Source organism: Ictalurus punctatus, chromosome 14, assembly GCF_001660625.3.
Source record: "Ictalurus punctatus breed USDA103 chromosome 14, Coco_2.0, whole genome shotgun sequence".
Taxonomy (NCBI): domain Eukaryota; kingdom Metazoa; phylum Chordata; class Actinopteri; order Siluriformes; family Ictaluridae; genus Ictalurus; species Ictalurus punctatus.
Window position 1 is genome coordinate 25,575,086 of NC_030429.2, and position 20,000 is coordinate 25,595,085.

General features: G+C 45.7%; 1 protein-coding gene across 2 annotated transcripts in view; it reads left to right on the plus strand.

Moving 5' to 3' along the window:
• Positions 1–20,000, plus strand: part of trappc9 (trafficking protein particle complex subunit 9) — a 246,251-nt gene that overhangs the window by 15,305 nt on the left and 210,946 nt on the right. For both annotated transcript variants that reach the window (XM_053685549.1, XM_053685550.1), the window contains 2 exons: positions 1–58; positions 12,825–12,968. The exon at positions 1–58 is cut by the window's left edge and continues 159 nt beyond it. In XM_053685549.1, coding sequence (XP_053541524.1) covers positions 1–58; positions 12,825–12,968 — 202 coding nt within the window. The remainder of the gene's footprint in view (positions 59–12,824; positions 12,969–20,000) is intronic.

The window sequence follows — 20,000 nt, forward strand, 5'->3', positions numbered from 1 at the left end:
CTGCTGGAGACGCTGCCCGGCTACAGTCTCTCTCTCGACCCTAAAGACTTCAGCAAAGGTACCACACCCTCACGCAGTCCTACACACATCGACCCGTCTTACAGAATCCTTCCTGTTAAACAATGTAGCTGATCAGACATGGCGTCCTGGGATTAGCAAAGCAGGAGGATTTGAAATAAACCTTTGTAACGTTGTAGACTGAAGAAAATGGATGTGATGGATGTTAAATGAGATATAATATATGTTGAATGAATGATAATAGAAGCTGAAAGAGAGAATGAGGTAATTTATGCAAAATGAGGTACTATAGATGTGGGATGAGGTACTATAGATGTGGGATGAGGTACTATAGATGTGGGATGAGGTACTATAGATGTGGGATGAGGTACTATAGATGTGGAATGAGGTACTATAGATGTGGAATGAGGTACTATAGATGTTGGAATGAGGTACTATAGATGTGGAATGAGGTACTATAGATGTGGAATGAGGTACTATAGATGTGGAATGAGGTACTATAGATGTTGGGATGAGGTACTATAGATGTTGGGATGAGGTACTATAGATGTTGGGATGAGGTACTATAGATGTGGAATGAGGTACTATAGATGTTGGGATGAGGTACTATAGATGTTGGGATGAGGTACTATAGATGTGGAATGAGGTACTATAGATGTTGGGATGAGGTACTATAGATGTTGGGATGAGGTACTATAGATGTGGAAAGAGGTACCATAGATGTGGAATGAGGTACTATAGATGTAGGGATGAGGTACTATAGATGTAGGGATGAGGTACTATAGATGTGGGATGAGGTACTATAGATGTGGAATGAGGTACTATAGATGTGGGATGAGGTACTATAGATGTGGGATGAGGTACTATAGATGTGGAATGAGGTACTATAGATGTGGGATGAGGTACTATAGATGTGGAATGAGGTACTATAGATGTAGGGATGAGGTACTATAGATGTGGGATGAGGTACTATAGATGTGGGATGAGGTACTATAGATGTGGAATGAGGTAGTACAGCTGTGGAATGTGGAATGAGGTACTATTTATGTGGAATGAGGTACTATAGATGTGGAATGAGGTACTATAGATGTGGAATGAGGTACTATAGATGTTGGGATGAGGTACTATAGATGTTGGAATGAGGTACTATAGATGTTGGAATGAGGTACTATAGATGTGGGATGAGGTACTATTTATGTGGAATGAGGTACTATAGATGTGGAATGAGGTACTATAGATGTGGAATGAGGTACTATAGATGTTGGGATGAGGTACTATAGATGTTGGAATGAGGTACTATAGATGTGGGATGAGGTACTATAGATGTGGAACGAGGTACTATAGATGTTGGGATGAGGTACTATAGATGTTGGAATGAGGTACTATAGATGTGGAATGAGGTACTATAGATGTGGAACGAGGTACTATAGATGTTGGAATGAGGTACTATAGATGTGGGATGAGGTACTATAGATGTGGAACGAGGTACTATAGATGTTGGGATGAGGTACTATAGATGTTGGAATGAGGTACTATAGATGTGGAATGAGGTACTATAGATGTTGGGATGAGGTACTATAGATGTGGGATGAGGTACTATAGATGTGGGATGAGGTACTATAGATGTGGGATGAGGTACTATAGATGTGGGATGAGGTACTATAGATGTGGAATGAGGTACTATAGATGTTGGGATGAGGTACTATAGATGTTGGGATGAGGTACTATAGATGTGGAATGAGGTACTATAGATGTGGGATGAGGTACTATAGATGTGGAATGAGGTACTATAGATGTGGGATGAGGTACTATAGATGTGGGATGAGGTACTATAGATGTTGGGATGAGGTACTATAGATGTGGGATGAGGTACTATAGATGTGGGATGAGGTACTATAGATGTTGGGTTGAGGTACTATAGATGTGGAATGAGGTACTATAGATGTGGAATGAGGTACTATAGATGTGGAATGAGGTACTATAGATGTGGGATGAGGTACTATAGATGTGGGATGAGGTACTATAGATGTTGGGATGAGGTACTATAGATGTTGGGATGAGGTACTATAGATGTGGAATGAGGTACTATAGATGTGGAATGAGGTACTATAGATGTTGGGATGAGGTACTATAGATGTTGGGATGAGGTACTATAGATGTGGAATGAGGTACTATAGATGTGGGATGAGGTACTATAGATGTGGGATGAGGTACTATAGATGTTGGGATGAGGTACTATAGATGTGGGATGAGGTACTATAGATGTGGGATGAGGTACTATAGATGTGGGATGAGGTACTATAGATGTGGGATGAGGTACTATAGATGTGGGATGAGGTACTATAGATGTTGGGTTGAGGTACTATGGATGTGGAATGAGGTACTATAGATGTGGAATGAGGTACTATAGATGTTGGGATGAGGTACTATAGATGTTGGAATGAGGTACTATAGATGTGGAATGAGGTACTATAGATGTGGAATGAGGTACTATAGATGTTGGGATGAGGTACTATAGATGTTGGGATGAGGTACTATAGATGTTGGGATGAGGTACTATAGATGTGGAATGAGGTACTATAGATGTGGAATGAGGTACTATAGATGTGGAATGAGGTACTATAGATGTAGGGATGAGGTACTATAGATGTAGGGATGAGGTACTATAGATGTGGGATGAGGTACTATAGATGTGGAATGAGGTACTATAGATGTAGGGATGAGGTACTATAGATGTGGGATGAGGTACTATAGATGTGGAATGAGGTACTATAGATGTGGAATGAGGTACTATAGATGTGGGATGAGGTACTATAGATGTGGAATGAGGTACTATAGATGTAGGGATGAGGTACTATAGATGTGGGATGAGGTACTATAGATGTGGAATGAGGTAGTACAGCTGTGGAATGTGGAATGAGGTACTATTTATGTGGAATGAGGTACTATAGATGTTGGAATGAGGTACTATAGATGTGGAAAGAGGTACTATAGATGTGGAATGAGGTACTATAGATGTGGAAAGAGGTAGTACAGCTGTGGAATGTGGAATGAGGTACTATAGATGTGGAATGAGGTACTATTTATGTGGAATGAGGTACTATAGATGTTGGGATGAGGTACTATAGATGTGGAATGAGGTAGTACAGCTGTGGAATGTGGAATGAGGTACTATAGATGTGGAATGAGGTACTATTTATGTGGAATGAGGTACTATAGATGTTGGGATGAGGTACTATAGATGTGGAATGAGGTACTATAGATGTAGGGATGAGGTACTATAGATGTGGGATGAGGTACTATAGATGTGGAATGAGGTATAGATGTAGGGATGAGGTACTATAGATGTAGGGATGAGGTACTATAGATGTGGGATGAGGTACTATAGATGTGGAATGAGGTACTATAGATGTAGGGATGAGGTACTATAGATGTGGGATGAGGTACTATAGATGTGGAATGAGGTACTATAGATGTGGAATGAGGTACTATAGATGTGGGATGAGGTACTATAGATGTGGAATGAGGTACTATAGATGTAGGGATGAGGTACTATAGATGTGGGATGAGGTACTATAGATGTGGAATGAGGTAGTACAGCTGTGGAATGTGGAATGAGGTACTATTTATGTGGAATGAGGTACTATAGATGTTGGAATGAGGTACTATAGATGTGGAAAGAGGTACTATAGATGTGGAATGAGGTACTATAGATGTAGGGATGAGGTACTATAGATGTGGGATGAGGTACTATAGATGTGGAATGAGGTACTATAGATGTAGGGATGAGGTACTATAGATGTGGGATGAGGTACTATAGATGTGGAATGAGGTAGTACAGCTGTGGAATGTGGAATGAGGTACTATTTATGTGGAATGAGGTACTATAGATGTTGGAATGAGGTACTATAGATGTGGAAAGAGGTACTATAGATGTGGAATGAGGTACTATTTATGTGGAATGAGGTACTATAGATGTTGGGATGAGGTACTATAGATATGGAAAGAGGTAGTACAGCTGTGGAATGTGGAATAAGGTACTATAGATGTGGAATGAGGTGTATAGATGTTGTGTGAGGTATAATGGATGCCGGGTGAGGTGTATAGATGTGTGATGTTTAATGTTTGCGGGAGGAGGTGTATAGGTGTTGAATGATATGTAATGAATGTTGTTCTCGGTGTAACAGTTGTGTATGAGGTGTAATCAGTGTTGAATGAGGTATAGCAGATGCAGGGTGAGGTTTAATAGATGGTGGAGGAGGTCGAATGAAATCTGAATGAATTGTAATGGAGGGTAAGTGAGCGTAACGGTTGTTAAAAGGTAGAACGGGTGTTGAATGGTATATACAGTATAATAGATGCTGAATGAGTAGAAGGGGTATTTAATGGATTTGACGGATGTTAAATGAAGTATAATGGATGTTTAAGTACAGTTGATGTTGATTGAGGGATAACAGACCGACGTCGGTCGAGTTCCAGTAGTAAACGTTTAATGAAAAGTCGTTATGAATTCATCGAGACAGTGGTTTCAAGGGAAGCAAGAACAGGGCCAGTACTCCCCAGGCATCGCATGCTCAGAACGGACTCCTCCTGCGCCATTAATTACAGTCACAAGGCTATGAAAGTCAAAAAGTGATTGTACAACAGCACTTATCCTGAAAATTGTTTATTATTTTTTTACCCCCTAGGAAGACATCATTATCCTTTTACTTTTATTTATTTATTTTTTTTTTTTCACATAATCCCCAAAGTCCGAAGCCAGAGATTTATCAAGGCTAAAATGGGCACTTTGATTTTATTTGTAATATTAGTCATACGCTACCAGTCTGTTATTCATGAAAGGGTTGGCATGTGTAGGGACAACCAAGGTGTCTCTGCGTCGTCCTTGGTTTCATCCGGAAGCTGTTTTGTACGTGCCGGAGGATCAAGGATGGAGGACTCGTTTCCTCCGAAATCCTCTCTTCTTCCGCATTCTTCGTATACACACGCACATGTTTATTTTTACATTTATATATATATTTATTTGCCTGGCAGGCCGCTTTCACAAGAACGTCCGTTAAAAACGCACCCCTCGCCATCGGACGGCGTCCATCGAAACATGGCGGCGTGTGATGCGTACGCTCGGGTGAAGAAGTTCACCAGAGGTGTGGATTTTATACAGCGTACTTTTTACCTAACCGTGAATCGGCCAATCGGAGGAGATCTGGGGTTCGGTACACTTTGTAGTCTGGACCACCGTGTTAGAGCGAGAACGCATCTTTATTTCTGGATCTTTTCAGTTTCTCTCCAGCATGCTCTGTTTTCAGGTCTCATACCGAGTAAACAGGGAGACCTCCGTGAAGAAGAACAACCTCCGGCGATCCTTTATGAGCGTCATTCGTGTCTCAGTGAGTTTCCTGGTTATGGGGGTGAAGAAAACGGTAATCTCCACCCACGGCACATCAGAAAGGAATATCGATGTGTTTCCTGACGGATTCCGCCACATCCTGGGGAAAGCAGCTTTACTCAAAAGAGCTGAGCAGAAATAATAGCTGAAGAACAGAGGAGCAGAAGCACACAACGTGCACAGCTTCTCTTAACATCGTCAAACGAGTCTGCCCCTTTGAAGGAGAGTTCCACTCTGAATCGTGTCGTTATTTAAATATTTATGACACGAGCAGTGATTCTGGCGCTGATTTGTTGGCCGGTGCTGCATTTCCGTTATTCCTGTGAGAAGTTAGAGGTGGGGCCATGCTAATCTGGCAGGAGGACGGTGTTGTTGGTTTTCCAGCGACGTCCGACGTCATGTTAACGAGGAATTCAGCGTAGAAGTAGTGGAGACGTTGGAGCCGAAGCCGGACACGGAACGCGAGTCCCAGAACGCGACGAGACTCGGCTCGGCTAGTTCTGCGAACGCAAAATCGAAGAAACTCCGCAGTATTCGCGGGAGCTTGCAATTTTTCTAAATGACCGCAGATTTTCCCACAGGAGACATGGCGCGTGACGTCGTCACGGCGCGCGTTCAGCCAAAGCCGTCTTCGTTTCACGTGCTTCGAGCAGTAGTACTGCTAAAAGGTCTCGTTTACCAGCAGACATCACCGCGAAATAATATCGCGCGATCGCGACTTCGCAGATTCGAGTATTTTCCGCAAATAAAGCTCAAAAAAACATCGCAAATAGCACGGTAAATTTAGAAAAAAAAATCGAGCATCTTTGGCCGCAACAATCGGCAAAAACGCCAACCTTCGAGATCTCGTAAGGACTGGTTAGAGGTCTACGAGATGCCGAGCGCGGTGCCGGCGACTGTGGTATTAGCAGCGTATGGGTGAGGGGACGAGGGCCGGACGATAAAGCGAAACAATAAAGCGCCGCTGCATCGCACTGTAGGTTGGAAGTCGGGAAATCCATTTGGACCACTATCGGAAGATAGAATGGCATTGTGGGTAATGCAGGAAACCCTTAACCGAAGTGGAGAATAGCCAAGAAGTTAGACCTTTCAGAACTCTTCTAGGAAGCCATTTTAAGTTCACGTGTTGATTTCTAAAGATATATAATGCAGGATGGGGGGGCGTAATATAATCTGGACGACTAAAGAGCGGACGCCTCCGTGTTTCGGATCCTCATCGGCTCTTTTATAGTGAAAGCACGCGGGCCGTCGAGCAGGGATTTACGCTAATCAAGTCGAGAGGTGATGACCGAACAGTGACGGTATCGTTACGTGTGAGAGAAACGCATTTATTTCCCGCATTTCACAGAACAGGTGAACGATCGACGCAGACTGTACGCTTAGCCTCAGAATTCAGGGTCGTGGGTATTATGCTTCTGATCCTCAGTGTGTGTTTGTGTTTCCTAATGGGACTCTGTGTTTTGTTAGACACGTTTATGCATTCTGTCTGAAGGCTGTCTCCCTGAGGCACTTAAAATCTCAGCCAAAGTTGTTTAGGTTGAATATTGATCTCGGTGTTTGCCTACAGTAAGCCACACGTTTAGATCCATTTTGAGTGGGAAGCTCGCTTTTAATCCCTCAGCGCTCCGGTATTGCTTTTCCGTTTTCTTTCTCTTTTTAAACCGGTATTGTTGTTCCAATATGGTCTGTAGTTCGTATACGTTATTGCTTTTTACAGCGGATATAAAAGACTACACGTCTGCACAAGTTTCTACAAATAGCATTTCAGGGAAAATAATAATAAAAAACCTGGTTGCATAAGTATGCACACCCCTTAACGAACTCTTAAATTCGGTGGGCAGGGGTGGCTTGGAGGTTACTGGGTTACTGATCGGAAGGTCAGGGTTTCAAGCCCCAGCACTGATAAGCTACGACTTGCCCTTGAGCAAGCCTGCTAACCCTCTGTGCTCCGGGGGCGCTCTGACCTCAGCTTCCTGACATGCTGGGGTATGCGAAGAAAAGAATTTCACTGTGCTGTAATGTACACGATCAATAAAGACAGATCGTAAGGGATATGAGCGCCGACTGGGCCGTGAATAGTTTGGTATTTGGAGCTGTCAATCATTCCCTCAATCGTGACTAGTCCCCCAGTACCCGCTTATGATGCTGCCACCACCATGCTTTACTGTAGGTCTGGTGTCTTGTTTTTGTTTTTTTTTTAGATTTATTCCCAAAAAGTTCTACCTTTCTCATTTCCCACATGGTCTGGGGTGATTTAGCTGGGCTTGGATCTTTCCGTTTTGGTTAAGGACGGGCTTCCGTGTAGCCACCTAGTCCAAACGTGTAAAGAATGTGAGAGGTCGCATGCAGAGAGTGGCCAGTACTTGCCAGATATTCCTGCAGCTCTTTAAATGTTGCTGCAGGTCTCTTGGCAGCCTCTCTGATGACGAGTTCTCCGATCACGTCCTTTCATCGCTTTCGGAGGGGACGTCCTGGTAGTTCCCCGTAGCGTCACTGTTTTTTTTTTTCTTCTCCGCTCGTCCCGTGGTACATCTAACGTTTTGGAAACCGTTTCCAGGACGATACCTTTCGGCATCGAGATGCGTTACACGCTTTGTAAGCTCTTTGCGGACCATGGCTTCGGCAGTCGGATGAAACCAAGACGTCGGCGAGATAATCCTCCTCGGGGTCCATTCGGTCGCGTGCCCCATTATAAAAGAACGCGCTTTGGAATTTTGGAAACAAACACCCACTGATGTGATCAAGTCTCCAGACGAACTGCAGCACGTTCTCTAAGCGAGACGATTAGATAAAACTTACCAACCGCTGTCTTTATAAAGCTGCATAAAGTGTACATGAGACTACCGATGCATTTTGGGATCACATCATATGCTGAGTTTGTTTAGTGATCTGCTGCTCTTTGGTTAGCGCGTTTGCTTCACGCCTCCGGGGTTGGGGGTTCGATTCTCGCCGCCGCCCTGTGTGTGTGTGCGTGGAGTCTCCCTGTGCTTCGGGGGTTTCCACCAGGTACCTCGGTTTCCTCCCTCAGCCTAAAGACACCCGTTGTAGGCTGATTTGGTATTTCCAAGTTGCCCACAGGGGGTGTGTGTGTGACTGTGCCCTGTGATGAGTTGGCACCCCTTCCAGGGTGTCTCCCACTTCGTGTCCCCGAGTCCCCTGGGATATGCTCCAGATTCCCTGCGACCCTGTGTAGGATCAGAGGTACAGAGTTTGGATGGATGGATGGATGGATGGATTCTTAAGGCAGTTTTGCTTTACTGCATGTCTTTGCATGTGTTTAAGACTATTAAGCAGACTATTATTGTTTTAATCTTTTGTCTTTTTTTTGTTCTTAGTAGGCAGAATTCAGGAGAGGTGCATCTTATAGTCTAGAAATTCGCTGTCTGAGACGGAGCTGATTTCTATTTTTTATTTATTTATTTTTTTTTTAAATGTATGTAGCATTTATTCTCAGAGAGAAATGCTTGTGGTTTACGTTTAATCAGACCTTCCGTGTAAAGCTCTGGTTAGGTCAGGTTCGATCAGTTTCCCCCGTTAAAAGCCTTCCGGGATCACCATGTGACATCAGAGTTGATATTAGTCGTGAGCTTCGTGGAATCAAGTGTAGCCCATGGTTCTTATCCTTGTCCGTCTCTCTCTCTCTCTCTCTCTCTCTCTCTCTCTCTCTCTCTCGGTTTAGTCACTTGAGAACCACAAGGACAAATAGAGGAGTAAATGGGTTTTTAATTGCCCTGGGATTTCTCCAGACTTCAATTACTCAGTTAGACAGAGTGACAGAGAGCTAGACAGTTTTTTAAAAAAAAAAAAAAAAAAAAAAAAAAAAAGGAAAGACACCCCGTGCGAGAAACACTCGAGTTTTAAATAACGTTTTCGCAGCTCGGGTCTAACGAGGTCCGCCCGCCGCTGTCGAAATTAATTAAAGCTCTCTGTAATTGCGTATAAAGGTTTTAATGACGCGGTCCGATTTAAAAACCCCGACGTACTGAAGCGTTTCCTCGAAAATCTGCAGAAATATTTAGCATCGCGCAACACGAGTGTTTTCGAGATTCTCGGCCCATTGCTTTTTTTCCCCGTGTTTATTTTTTTACAGTTGACATGCTTTCAACATTTGCGATCACTTTGATTTAGTCTGCCCGTGCTTTGGGGTTTTTTTTTTTTTGGTCACTTACACTAGGTTCTTTCAGTTGTTCCGGCTAATCTGTTGCCATAGTTACAGATTTTTCTGCATTTTTCGTCAAGTTTGTGAAATTGTTGGCAACCTGCCCTGTTTTTTTTTTTTTTTTTTTTTTTTTTTTTTTTGTGTGTATTTGGCGGCCAAAACTTCAGCGCCTTCCCTATATCGACCCTTTTCTTCCCCTTCGCTGTATCGATCCGGCATTTTGTCATTTTAGCGCTTAAGCGTTTGGAACCGAGTTTAGTCTACCATCACAGCGGGTGGACGGAGGGAGCCAGTTTTTTTAAAAAATAGGAGCCCAGATGGCTTTGACACTGAAGGATGAAAATGCCTGCTCAGCCTACATGTTGCAGTTTTTAGGCGTGTATCTGTGTGACGGAGAGAAGGAATTAGGGACGAAGGAGTGTGTGTGATTGTTTGTTTATTTATTTATTTTTTGCTTTGTATTTTGTTCATTTGTACAAGGAAGGACAAGAGATTTGAGAGCAGGTGGCATGAATGTACGAGTTTATGCTTTGGTCTGGATGATGGGTGTCTCTTGAAGATCCATATGGTTTGGCGCGATAGCTTAGCAGCTCCAAATTTATGGCTTTATGCTCGTACTGAAGCTAATGAGATTGAGCTTGTGTATCAGCATCCTGTAACAGCGCACCACACACCAGAACATACAGATGGAGACATTTGACTTGTACTGGAGGAGGAGAGAGAGAGAGAGAGAGAGAGAGAGAGAGAGGACATAAAATAGAAAGGATGGAAGCTAAAGACGGGAGCGTAGGAAATGTAGAGAGAACGATCTTTAGATTACGGACGTTTTCACACAGAACGCTTCTGGGCTCGATGGCAGGTTTGTATTCGCGCGGAAGATTTCCTTACAGGATCGATTGCGCAGTTCCGTATTTTACTTTTGCGCCTGCAGTTTTGAAAATGTTTGCTGTTGCTATGAAGGACTAGTTTTATATATCCGTCAGTCATCACAAAAGTAGAAACAGGAAGTAACGTGACTAGTTGAATCGATTACGTTACTTGGCACGTGGCCCTGAGGATGGGTGGCTCCCGCACACCTAATGTGGACAGACCCCTGTATTCAAGAAGACCAGGGATCAGAGCTCTGGACCACTCCGCAGGCTTGAAAACATAATTCGCACTTCACCAGTCGTACCAAACCCAGGGTTCAAATGGCCTCGGGTCCGGGAAAAGGCGCAAGTTTGAAACAGACCTAAAAAGAAGATCCTGGCTAGACTGGATTGGGGTGGAGTAAACTTTGGCTTTGGCTGTCCAAACAGCTGAGTCGCTGTCTGTCTTCAAATGATTACTACTAATCACCTGACCAAACCCTAAAAAATAAACTTGTAGTCTATCTTTGTTTCTGTTGTGCTTATTAGCTGTATTAAGTAAGTGAGAAAGAGAAATATCTAACAGTGTTTGAAGGCTTTCTAACTGCAAGAGGGGACCGAGAGATACACAGCTCACGCCTCCTTCACTGGGACTGACAGGTCCAGAGGCCACGCCTCCTTCACTGGGGCTGACTGGTTCAGAGGCCATGCCTCCTTTACTGAGACTGACGGGTCCAGAGGCCACGCCTCCTTCACTGGGGCTGACTGGTTCAGGGGCCATGCCTCCTTTACTAAGACTGACGGGTCCAGGGGCCACGCCTCCTTCACTGGGTCTGACTGGTTCAGTGGCCACGCCTCCTTCACTGGGGCTGACTGGTTCAGGGGCCATGCCTCCTTTACTAAGACTGACGGGTCTGAGGCCACGCCTCCTTCACTGGGGCTGACTGGTCCACGGGCCACGCCTCCTTTACTGGGGCTGACTGGTTAAGGGCCATGCCTGCTTTACTAAGACTGACGGGTCTGAGGCCACGCCTCCTTCACTGGGGCTGACGGGTCCAGGGGCCACGCCTCCTTCACTGGGGCTGACGGGTCCAGGGGCCACGCCTCCTTCACTGGGACTGACGGGTCCACGGGCCACGCCTCCTTCACTGGGACTGACGGGTCCAGGGGCCACGCCTCCTTCACTGGGGCTGACGGGTCCAGGGGCCATGCCTCCTTCACTGGGGCTGACGGGTCCAGGGGCCACGCCTCCTTCACTGGGGCTGACGGGTCCAGGGGCCACGCCTCCTTCACTGGGACTGACGGGTCCAGGGGCCACGCCTCCTTCACTGTGGCTGACTGGTCCACGGGCCACGCCTCCTTCACTGGGGCTGACTGGTTAAGGGCCATGCCTGCTTTACTAAGACTGACGGGTCTGAGGCCACGCCTCCTTCACTGGGGCTGACGGGTCCAGGGGCCACGCCTCCTTCACTGGGGCTGACGGGTCCAGGGGCCACGCCTCCTTCACTGGGACTGACGGGTCCACGGGCCACGCCTCCTTCACTGGGACTGACGGGTCCAGGGGCCACGCCTCCTTCACTGGGGCTGACGGGTCCAGGGGCCACGCCTCCTTCACTGGGGCTGACGGGTCCAGGGGCCACGCCTCCTTCACTGGGACTGACGGGTCCAGGGGCCACGCCTCCTTCACTGGGACTGACGGGTCCAGGGGCCACGCCTCCTTCACTGGGGCTGACGGGTCCAGAGGCCACGCCTCCTTCACTGTGGCTGACGGGTCCAGAATCCACACCTTAATATGTACAGAAAGATGCTCTGTGTTGTATCGCTTGGATTTCTTAATGAAGAAATATTTCCATATTTATTTGATCAGGTGTAGATACACGATCTAATCTGAATATGACTGAGTGTTTTTTCCAGAGATCAGAGTGGCTTTGAGTTATTTTTAGCAGCGTTAACTGGAACACATTCAGAAGTGTATTAATAAGCTGCAGCAGCGTAGGCGGGATGTGCACTAATGCTGAGCAGATGATCATGTGTGAGAGTCAGATGGTGTCGAACGATGGCAGATTCAACCCCCCCCCCCCCCCCCCCCCCACACACACACACACTACACACACGATACTGTGTTCGCACACGGCCTATTAACACAACACGGGTAGCTTTCTGACATGACTGTACTGTATATAGTGCATTATTACCAGTGGCTTAGGAGCACAGTAAGGACAAAAACGTCGAATATCATTAATACTAATATCAGCCATAAAGAATAATAACAACAGAAGTGGTCATAGTAATAATAACAATAATAATAATAGGAGAATCTGTAATTTGGTTTCATGTCTGTCTTCCTCTCTTTGTCTTTCTGTCTATCTCAATCATTTTCTTTCTGTGTGTGTGTGTGTGTGTGTGTGTGTAGGAACTCACCGTGGCTGGGCGGCTGTACAGATGCGTTTGCTGCATGAACTGGTGTACGCGTCCCGGCGCATGGGGAACCCCGCCCTCAGCGTCCGCCACCTCTCCTTCCTCTTACAGACCATGCTGGACTTCCTGTCAGATCAAGGTCTGTCTTTTTACACACACCCAATCATTTACACGTGCTCATATCCACACACACACACACACACACACATTTAACCTTACCCACATACCAACACTGGATCCTCTGTGCTACGGGCGATGCTTGACTTTCTGTAAGACCAAGCACACCAAGATCTCTCAGTTCAATTCAGCAAGCTTTATTAGCATGACCATATACATGTACAGTATCGCCAAAGCTTTACAGGAATGTAGAACTCTTATTAATTAACTTACAACAATGTATAAAAATGTAAACATGAAAAAACAACATAAAGGAAGATGTGAGAAGATGGAGAGAGAAAAGAGAGGGTTAGAGACTAGGGTTCAGGGTTTTGCTCAAGGACACTACTGGGATTTAAACTCGCGACCTTCCAGAAACTCGTGCAAGACCTTTACTACAGCCGCTGATGAGGACAGGAAGTGACAGACAGGGAGTCTCTCTCTCTATCTCTCTCACTCACACACACTACGTTAACGTTAAGCGCAGTATGAGTGGAGGCCAGCGGGGGAGGGGCGACAATTGTGCTTGGGCTCGGTACGAGGCAACCGGGCCTAGTGCGAGTTGCCTTACGGCAACGTAGTTGGCTTCATCTGTGCTTTCAGCCAGTGGTTTCCAGCTGTTTTCTCCAAGCAGGAATTGTTTTGTGCATGCGCTAAGAAAAGACCGCATGAACGTTATTTAATTTTTTTTAAAATAATGTTTAAATTTAAACTCTCAGACGGGACCAAAACCATATTCAGTGAAACCAGTGACCAAGAACGAGACGTCCGAGTCAAAATGCCAATGAGTCTGAGACGAGTCCAAGTCAGTACAGGAAACGTGTCGAGACTTGGACAGCCGTGTGTTTGGGGATCCCCCAGCAGGACCTGGACTGTGGTTGGGGGTAGAGAAGACTGGACCGGGCTGAATGAAGGAATGAAGCTGAATGACCGTAATCTGCATGTCCTTAATAGCAGGCGAAAGTCATGCGGATGGAAATTTTATTCATATTATATATGGTACGGAGGGATGTTTGAGCCATTTACCATCCCTGTCCATTCCTGTCCATTCCCATGGTTATTTGTACCTGTCCCCAGTATTCTTCAGTGAACTTGGTCCAATCCTGTAGAAGTAAATAAAAATGGTCTGCCTCTGCACTCTGAGAAGGAGAGGTGAGTCTGCAGTGACGACGAAGAGAAAGACAGAACGTACCCGTCACTACCCTTGATAACGGACGGCCGTCGTCGCGTCCTTCTGCCGTCGTGGCCCGTGGTATTCTTTCCTCTCTCGATACGCTTCCACTCGTGGGTTCTCGAACACGTTGTAAGGATGACGTAGTCGCCGTCCTTATCTGAGGCCCGACATCACGATATACGAGGGCCGCGTCGGTACTGATCCCATGCTGATTCACTGAAATGCGTAAATAACGACATCCGATACCATGTGACACAACCGTAGTGTCACGTCGCCACACTGATGAACACGATGATTGCAATCAAAGCAAAGCAGACTGCAAACTGTGCTGTGTGGAAATATCAAGAAGAGCAAGTACGGCAGTGAAGTACAATACAAATAAGCTGATAAAAACCGAGCAAGAGGAGGTCACGGACCGGGTGGGGGGGCGATGTTCTCGACAAGTCGGCCGCTATCAGTCAGTGACTACGAGGGATTCGAATGCGGTGAAGGCTGTAAAACATACTTCGCTTAAAGCTGAGTGAAACAAAATCCCATTCCGTCCAAGCTAACCGATGTAGCTAGCTAACGCTACGTTTCAAATCGACGCACTAACGTTATTAAGAACGTGTCTAGTAGGCCACGTGCGTGAACACACATAGGTTACTCATGTCGCTGTGGGTTTCGGGACTGAGGGGTACTTGCTGTAGCTTCCACTTGAAACTTTTTTGTTTTGTGTTGTTTTTTTTTGTTCTTTTTAAACTCTGGAATTTTTTTTTCTTCCATGAATAAAAAGGATCAGCGTGCGGGTGTCTTGACCTGTAAGAGTGATGAATGAGGCGGTGAAGTTCCTGAACACACGAATATAAATTCCTCATTATCCCTCCGAACCAGACAACCTTAAAGCCGCTTTAAGGTCTTTACCCAGGGATCCTGTTTGAGATGCTCTCGTCTCGTCTCGTATCTCCGCGCTCTCTCTTTTCATCGGGGCTGTGTAGGAATGACACGTTCTCATACGGTTAAAGTAAAGTAGAGGAACGGTGTGGCAGATGATAAGCAGTGCATAATGTGAAAACATTTAAACATCGTCAAGAAAGAAAAGAATTGAGTCATCGTCACTGATTATTCATCGATAAGATGCTTTGAAAGGGTTTAAAGATGTTAAAGAAGCGGCGTGTAATATATTTATTTAGAGTCCCTCTGCTGCCTGGGAGGTGAATTGCAATTCAGCAGGCCTCCCGGGTGACCCCGCCTCTGCTTTTGAGCCGGTGTCTTTCTTGGCGTTTGCCTTTTTAAGGAGCAAAAGGGCAAGAGGCGGAGCTAATTTCAGGGCCGGAAAAATCTAAACAGACACACGAACTAAAACAGTAAACAAACTAGCCTGCATTGTAATATTGCGAATGAGTTTTTTTTGCAATACAGCTTCTCTTTTGTAAGGAAGGAAGGAAGGAAAAAAAGGCCTTACTTTTGGTTTACCCTGGAGGCCGAGCTAATTTCAGGGCCAGAAAAATATAAACAGACTCTTAAACAGAAAATAAGAAAATGCATAGTTATATATATATATATATATATTTATATATATATATATATATATATATATATATATATATATATATATATATATATATATATATTCTGCTTTGGTATATTTAAAAAGATAGAATTATTCCAGGTCTAGAAACATGTTTAAATATTCCAGACTGCCCCTTTAATATGCATTCAATTCTGTATGCTTCACCTGCTATTTAAATACATCAATGAGTCAAAGCCTCAGACGTGCTGGAGTTTACTTTACCGCTGGTTCAAATCCAGACCGATTTCATCACCGTCGTGATGATGATCAGCTGCCCAAACTGTTTTTATTTTATTTTATTTCATTTATTTGTTTTTTTCTTCCATATTTACACCTAAATTCAGAGCAGTGTTTGTATCGTCAGAGCTGTGGGTATTCAGTCACCCTCTCTTGGCAGGCTAGAAGTATAAATAGTGCGTAGTCCAGTGCGTAAACTTGGTTAAGTAACGGTAACAAGCTCACACATTGTTAAAGTGCTAGAATGTTTTATTCATTTGGTTTGTTTTGTTTCGGCTCATCAGAGAATTGGTCGAGGTTGTTTTTGGCAGGAAGTTGAACTGTTGATTCTCACACACACACACACACACACACACACACACACACACACACACACACACACACACCCCTGTTGCCTGTTTTGTATCAGCCGGTTTAGCCGTGTTGGCAGTGCTGTTGTGAGATTTAAACTTGTTCTAGATCGTTCTAGCTGTAGCTTGTCCGTTAGCTTCATTACTCACGTAACGCACCCGTTCACCCCCTGCTCTCACCACACACTCACTTCCCTGGCCCTGTAACTGGACTCTTGGAGGCAGTAATGGAGGCAGTTCTGACTCATTTCACCCCCAAACACGCACGCGGCCACGCGGCAGCGCGGGCGACGAAGGGTTCAGCGCAGGCGGGGACACAGACCTAGCTGCAAGATGTACGTGGTTAGAATTATTCTTATTTTAATTTCTTTCAAAAAATTTGCTTGACATTTTGTAAAAAACATTTTATGTAAATTAGCAGCAGAGGGATTGGCTAATAAAATAAATTTAGGTTTCTTTTCTTCTTCATTTGAAGTGTTTTGCGGTTTCTACATTCCAAAAAACTAAACAGAATTTTTCCCTTGTATTTTTTTTTAAAAGAAAATTGTCAGATGGTAATATATTTTGTGTTTAATAGCACTCAGACTTAGCAGCAAGATGTGTGTGGGTGGAATTTTTTATATAGTGTGTGTGTGTGTGTGTGTGTGTGTGTGTGTGTGTATGATTTCAAAATGTAGTTAAAAATTCAGCGATGGCTAATCAAATAAATTGAAACTTTTTTTCTTTTCTTTTTATTTAAAAAATGTAATTATTTTTGGTTCATCTATAAACATGATTTTTTTAAAGGAGCCCTATTTATTTATTTATTTATTTATTTATTTATTTAGGAAAATGCACACACACGCGTCCACCCACACTCCCGTGTTTATATCACCGACGCGTCCACACACACACACACACACACACACACACACACACACACTCCCATGTTTATATCACCCACACGTCCACACACACACACACACACACACACACACACACACTCCCGTGTTTATATCGCCGCTCCGAATGATGAAATGATTTGTAATGGAAGTGTGTTCCAGTCTCGCTGAGAAACGGATGCTGTTTGGAGAGTGACGTCTCTCTCGCGGTCCTTAAAAAACGCATGTGATTTTGATTGACGGCTGGGACAGGGGTACGGTAGAGCGTGTGAGGTGTACGGTGGTGTTCTGTGTGATGTGTAATCCGAACGGGGGACGAGGAACAGCATCTAATAAACTCGCCAGCTTTGGGGGAGAAAAAAAACCCAAAACATAACCCCCCCCCCCCGTCTGCAGAAACAAAAACCCAGCAGCGTTCCTGTCTCACATTATTCTACACATCAGTTACACATCCTTCACCTCTTTCCCAACTCCCAAATACTGACGGATCTTTTCCGATCTCAGCTGAACTCGGAGCAGCCGTGTACGGAGAGTCAGACGTCCACAAGCTGATTCATCATTCTGTCGTTTAACTGCTGATCCTCCTCACTCAGTCGAACAAAACTTTATTAATCAATCAGACACACGAAACACACGAGAGCGTAAACTCCTCTGTCCTGACCCTTTCTGAAAACTCCCCTCTGACACTGGAGACTCCTTCCATAAACACTAAACAAACACATTCCTCCTTACACAATAACGGAGTGCGAACCTGGTGCACTCGCACCTGGAGTACTCGCACCTGGTGTACTCGCACCTGGAGTACTCGCACCTGGAGTACTCGCACCTGGAGTACTCGCACCTGGTGTACTCGCACCTGGAGTACTCGCACCTGGAGTACTCGCACTCGCACCTGGAGTACTCGCACTCGCACCTGGAGTACTCGCACTTGGTGTACTCGCACCTGGTGTACTCGCACCTGGAGTACTCGCACCTGGAGTACTCGCACTCGCACCTGGAGTACTCGCACTCGCACCTGGAGTACTCGCACTCGCACCTGGAGTACTCGCACTCGCACCTGGAGTACTCGCACTCGCACTTGGTGTACTCGCACCTGGAGTACTCGCACCTGGAGTACTCGCACTCGGAGTACTTGCACTCGCACCTGGAGTACTCGCACCTGGTGTACTCGCACTCGCACCTGGAGTACTCGCACTCACACCTGGTGTACTCGCACCTCGTGTACTCGCACCTGGTGTACTCGCACTTGCACCTGGAGTACTCGCACCTGGTGTACTCGCACTCGCACCTGGTGTACTCGCACTCGCACCTGGTGTACTCGCACCTGGTGTACTCGCACCTGGAGTACTCGCACCTGGAGTACTCGCACCTGGAGTACTCGCACCTGGAGTACTTGCACCTGGAGTACTCGCACCTGGAGTACTTGCACCTGGAGTACTCGCACCTGGAGTACTTGCACCTGGTGTACTCGCACTCGCACCTGGAGTACTCGTACTCGCACCTGGAGTACTCGTACTCGCACCTGGAGTACTCGCATCTGGTGTACTCGCACTCACACCTGGTGCAGTCACACCTGGTGCACTCGCACCTGGTGTACTCGCACTCACACCTGGTGCACTCGCACCTGGTGTACTCGCACTCGCACCTGGTGCACTCGCACCTGGTGTACTCGCACTCGCACCTGGTGCACTCGCACCTGGTGTACTCGCACTCGCACCTGGTGCACTCGCACCTGGTGTACTCGCACTCGCACCTGGTGCACTCGCACCTGGTGTACTCGCACTCGCACCTGGTGCACTCGCACCTGGTGTACTCGCACTCGCACCTGGTGCACTCGCACCTGGTGTACTCGCACTCGCACCTGGTGCACTCGCACCTGGTGTACTCGCACTCGCACCTGGTGCACTCGCACCTGGTGTACTCGCACTCGCACCTGGTGCACTCGCACCTGGTGTACTCGCACTCACACCTGATGTACTCGCTCCTGGTGTAGTTAAACCACTGCTTTCAGTGATTTCTGTCAATCCTGGGGGCGGAGCCTCATGAACGTGGGTGGGAACCATTTGAATGTCAAACCCACCTTAACGGTGGGTTAAAAATCAAAGTAAAATATTCACGCTATACTGTAGTCTCAGCATGAACATGAACAGCACGCGAGCGATAGTTCAGACCGTAGTATTGCGTAACAGCGCCGCTCTGGCGTTAAAATCCAAACTGCCACGGAGCGTAGAAATGCAAACCTGATGCACCTGTTATGGTTTTTCAAATATGACCTTTCACGTAGTGTGTTCTATACGTAGCTGTTTGTGAATGTTAAAAACTGTGCAAAGTTTCCAAAAACAAAGCTCACGACAAACGGATTTATCGACTCCCAAACGAAGGAATCGATTCTGAACTGCTGAAACGATTCGTTAGTGATACTTCCTGTACTAACTTACGTAGGTTTGTAACAGTAAGCCCCGCCTCTGTGAGCGTTTCCTTTTTTGAAACACGCTGACAGTGATAGACCAGTCACAACGGACTGGGACGTCTGACCAATCACAGCAGCGTATGCTCTCTGAGAGAAGGAGTTTAGAACGAATCATTTAGGACGGATCAATTAACGAGTCGTTTGTGACACTGGGGGGAAAAGGAAAACGCTGCAGTTGAAATTACGAGCGCGATAAAGTGTTTTTGATCTTGGATGCGTGTAAATCTGTCGTAGGAGACCTTTAAAAACAAAATCGGGCACGTTTCAAATCCATGATATGAGCGCTTTAATACACACTGAGTGCGTCGTGCCAAAATTAGACGAGACGTGCTGTTCGCTTGTTTTTTTTTT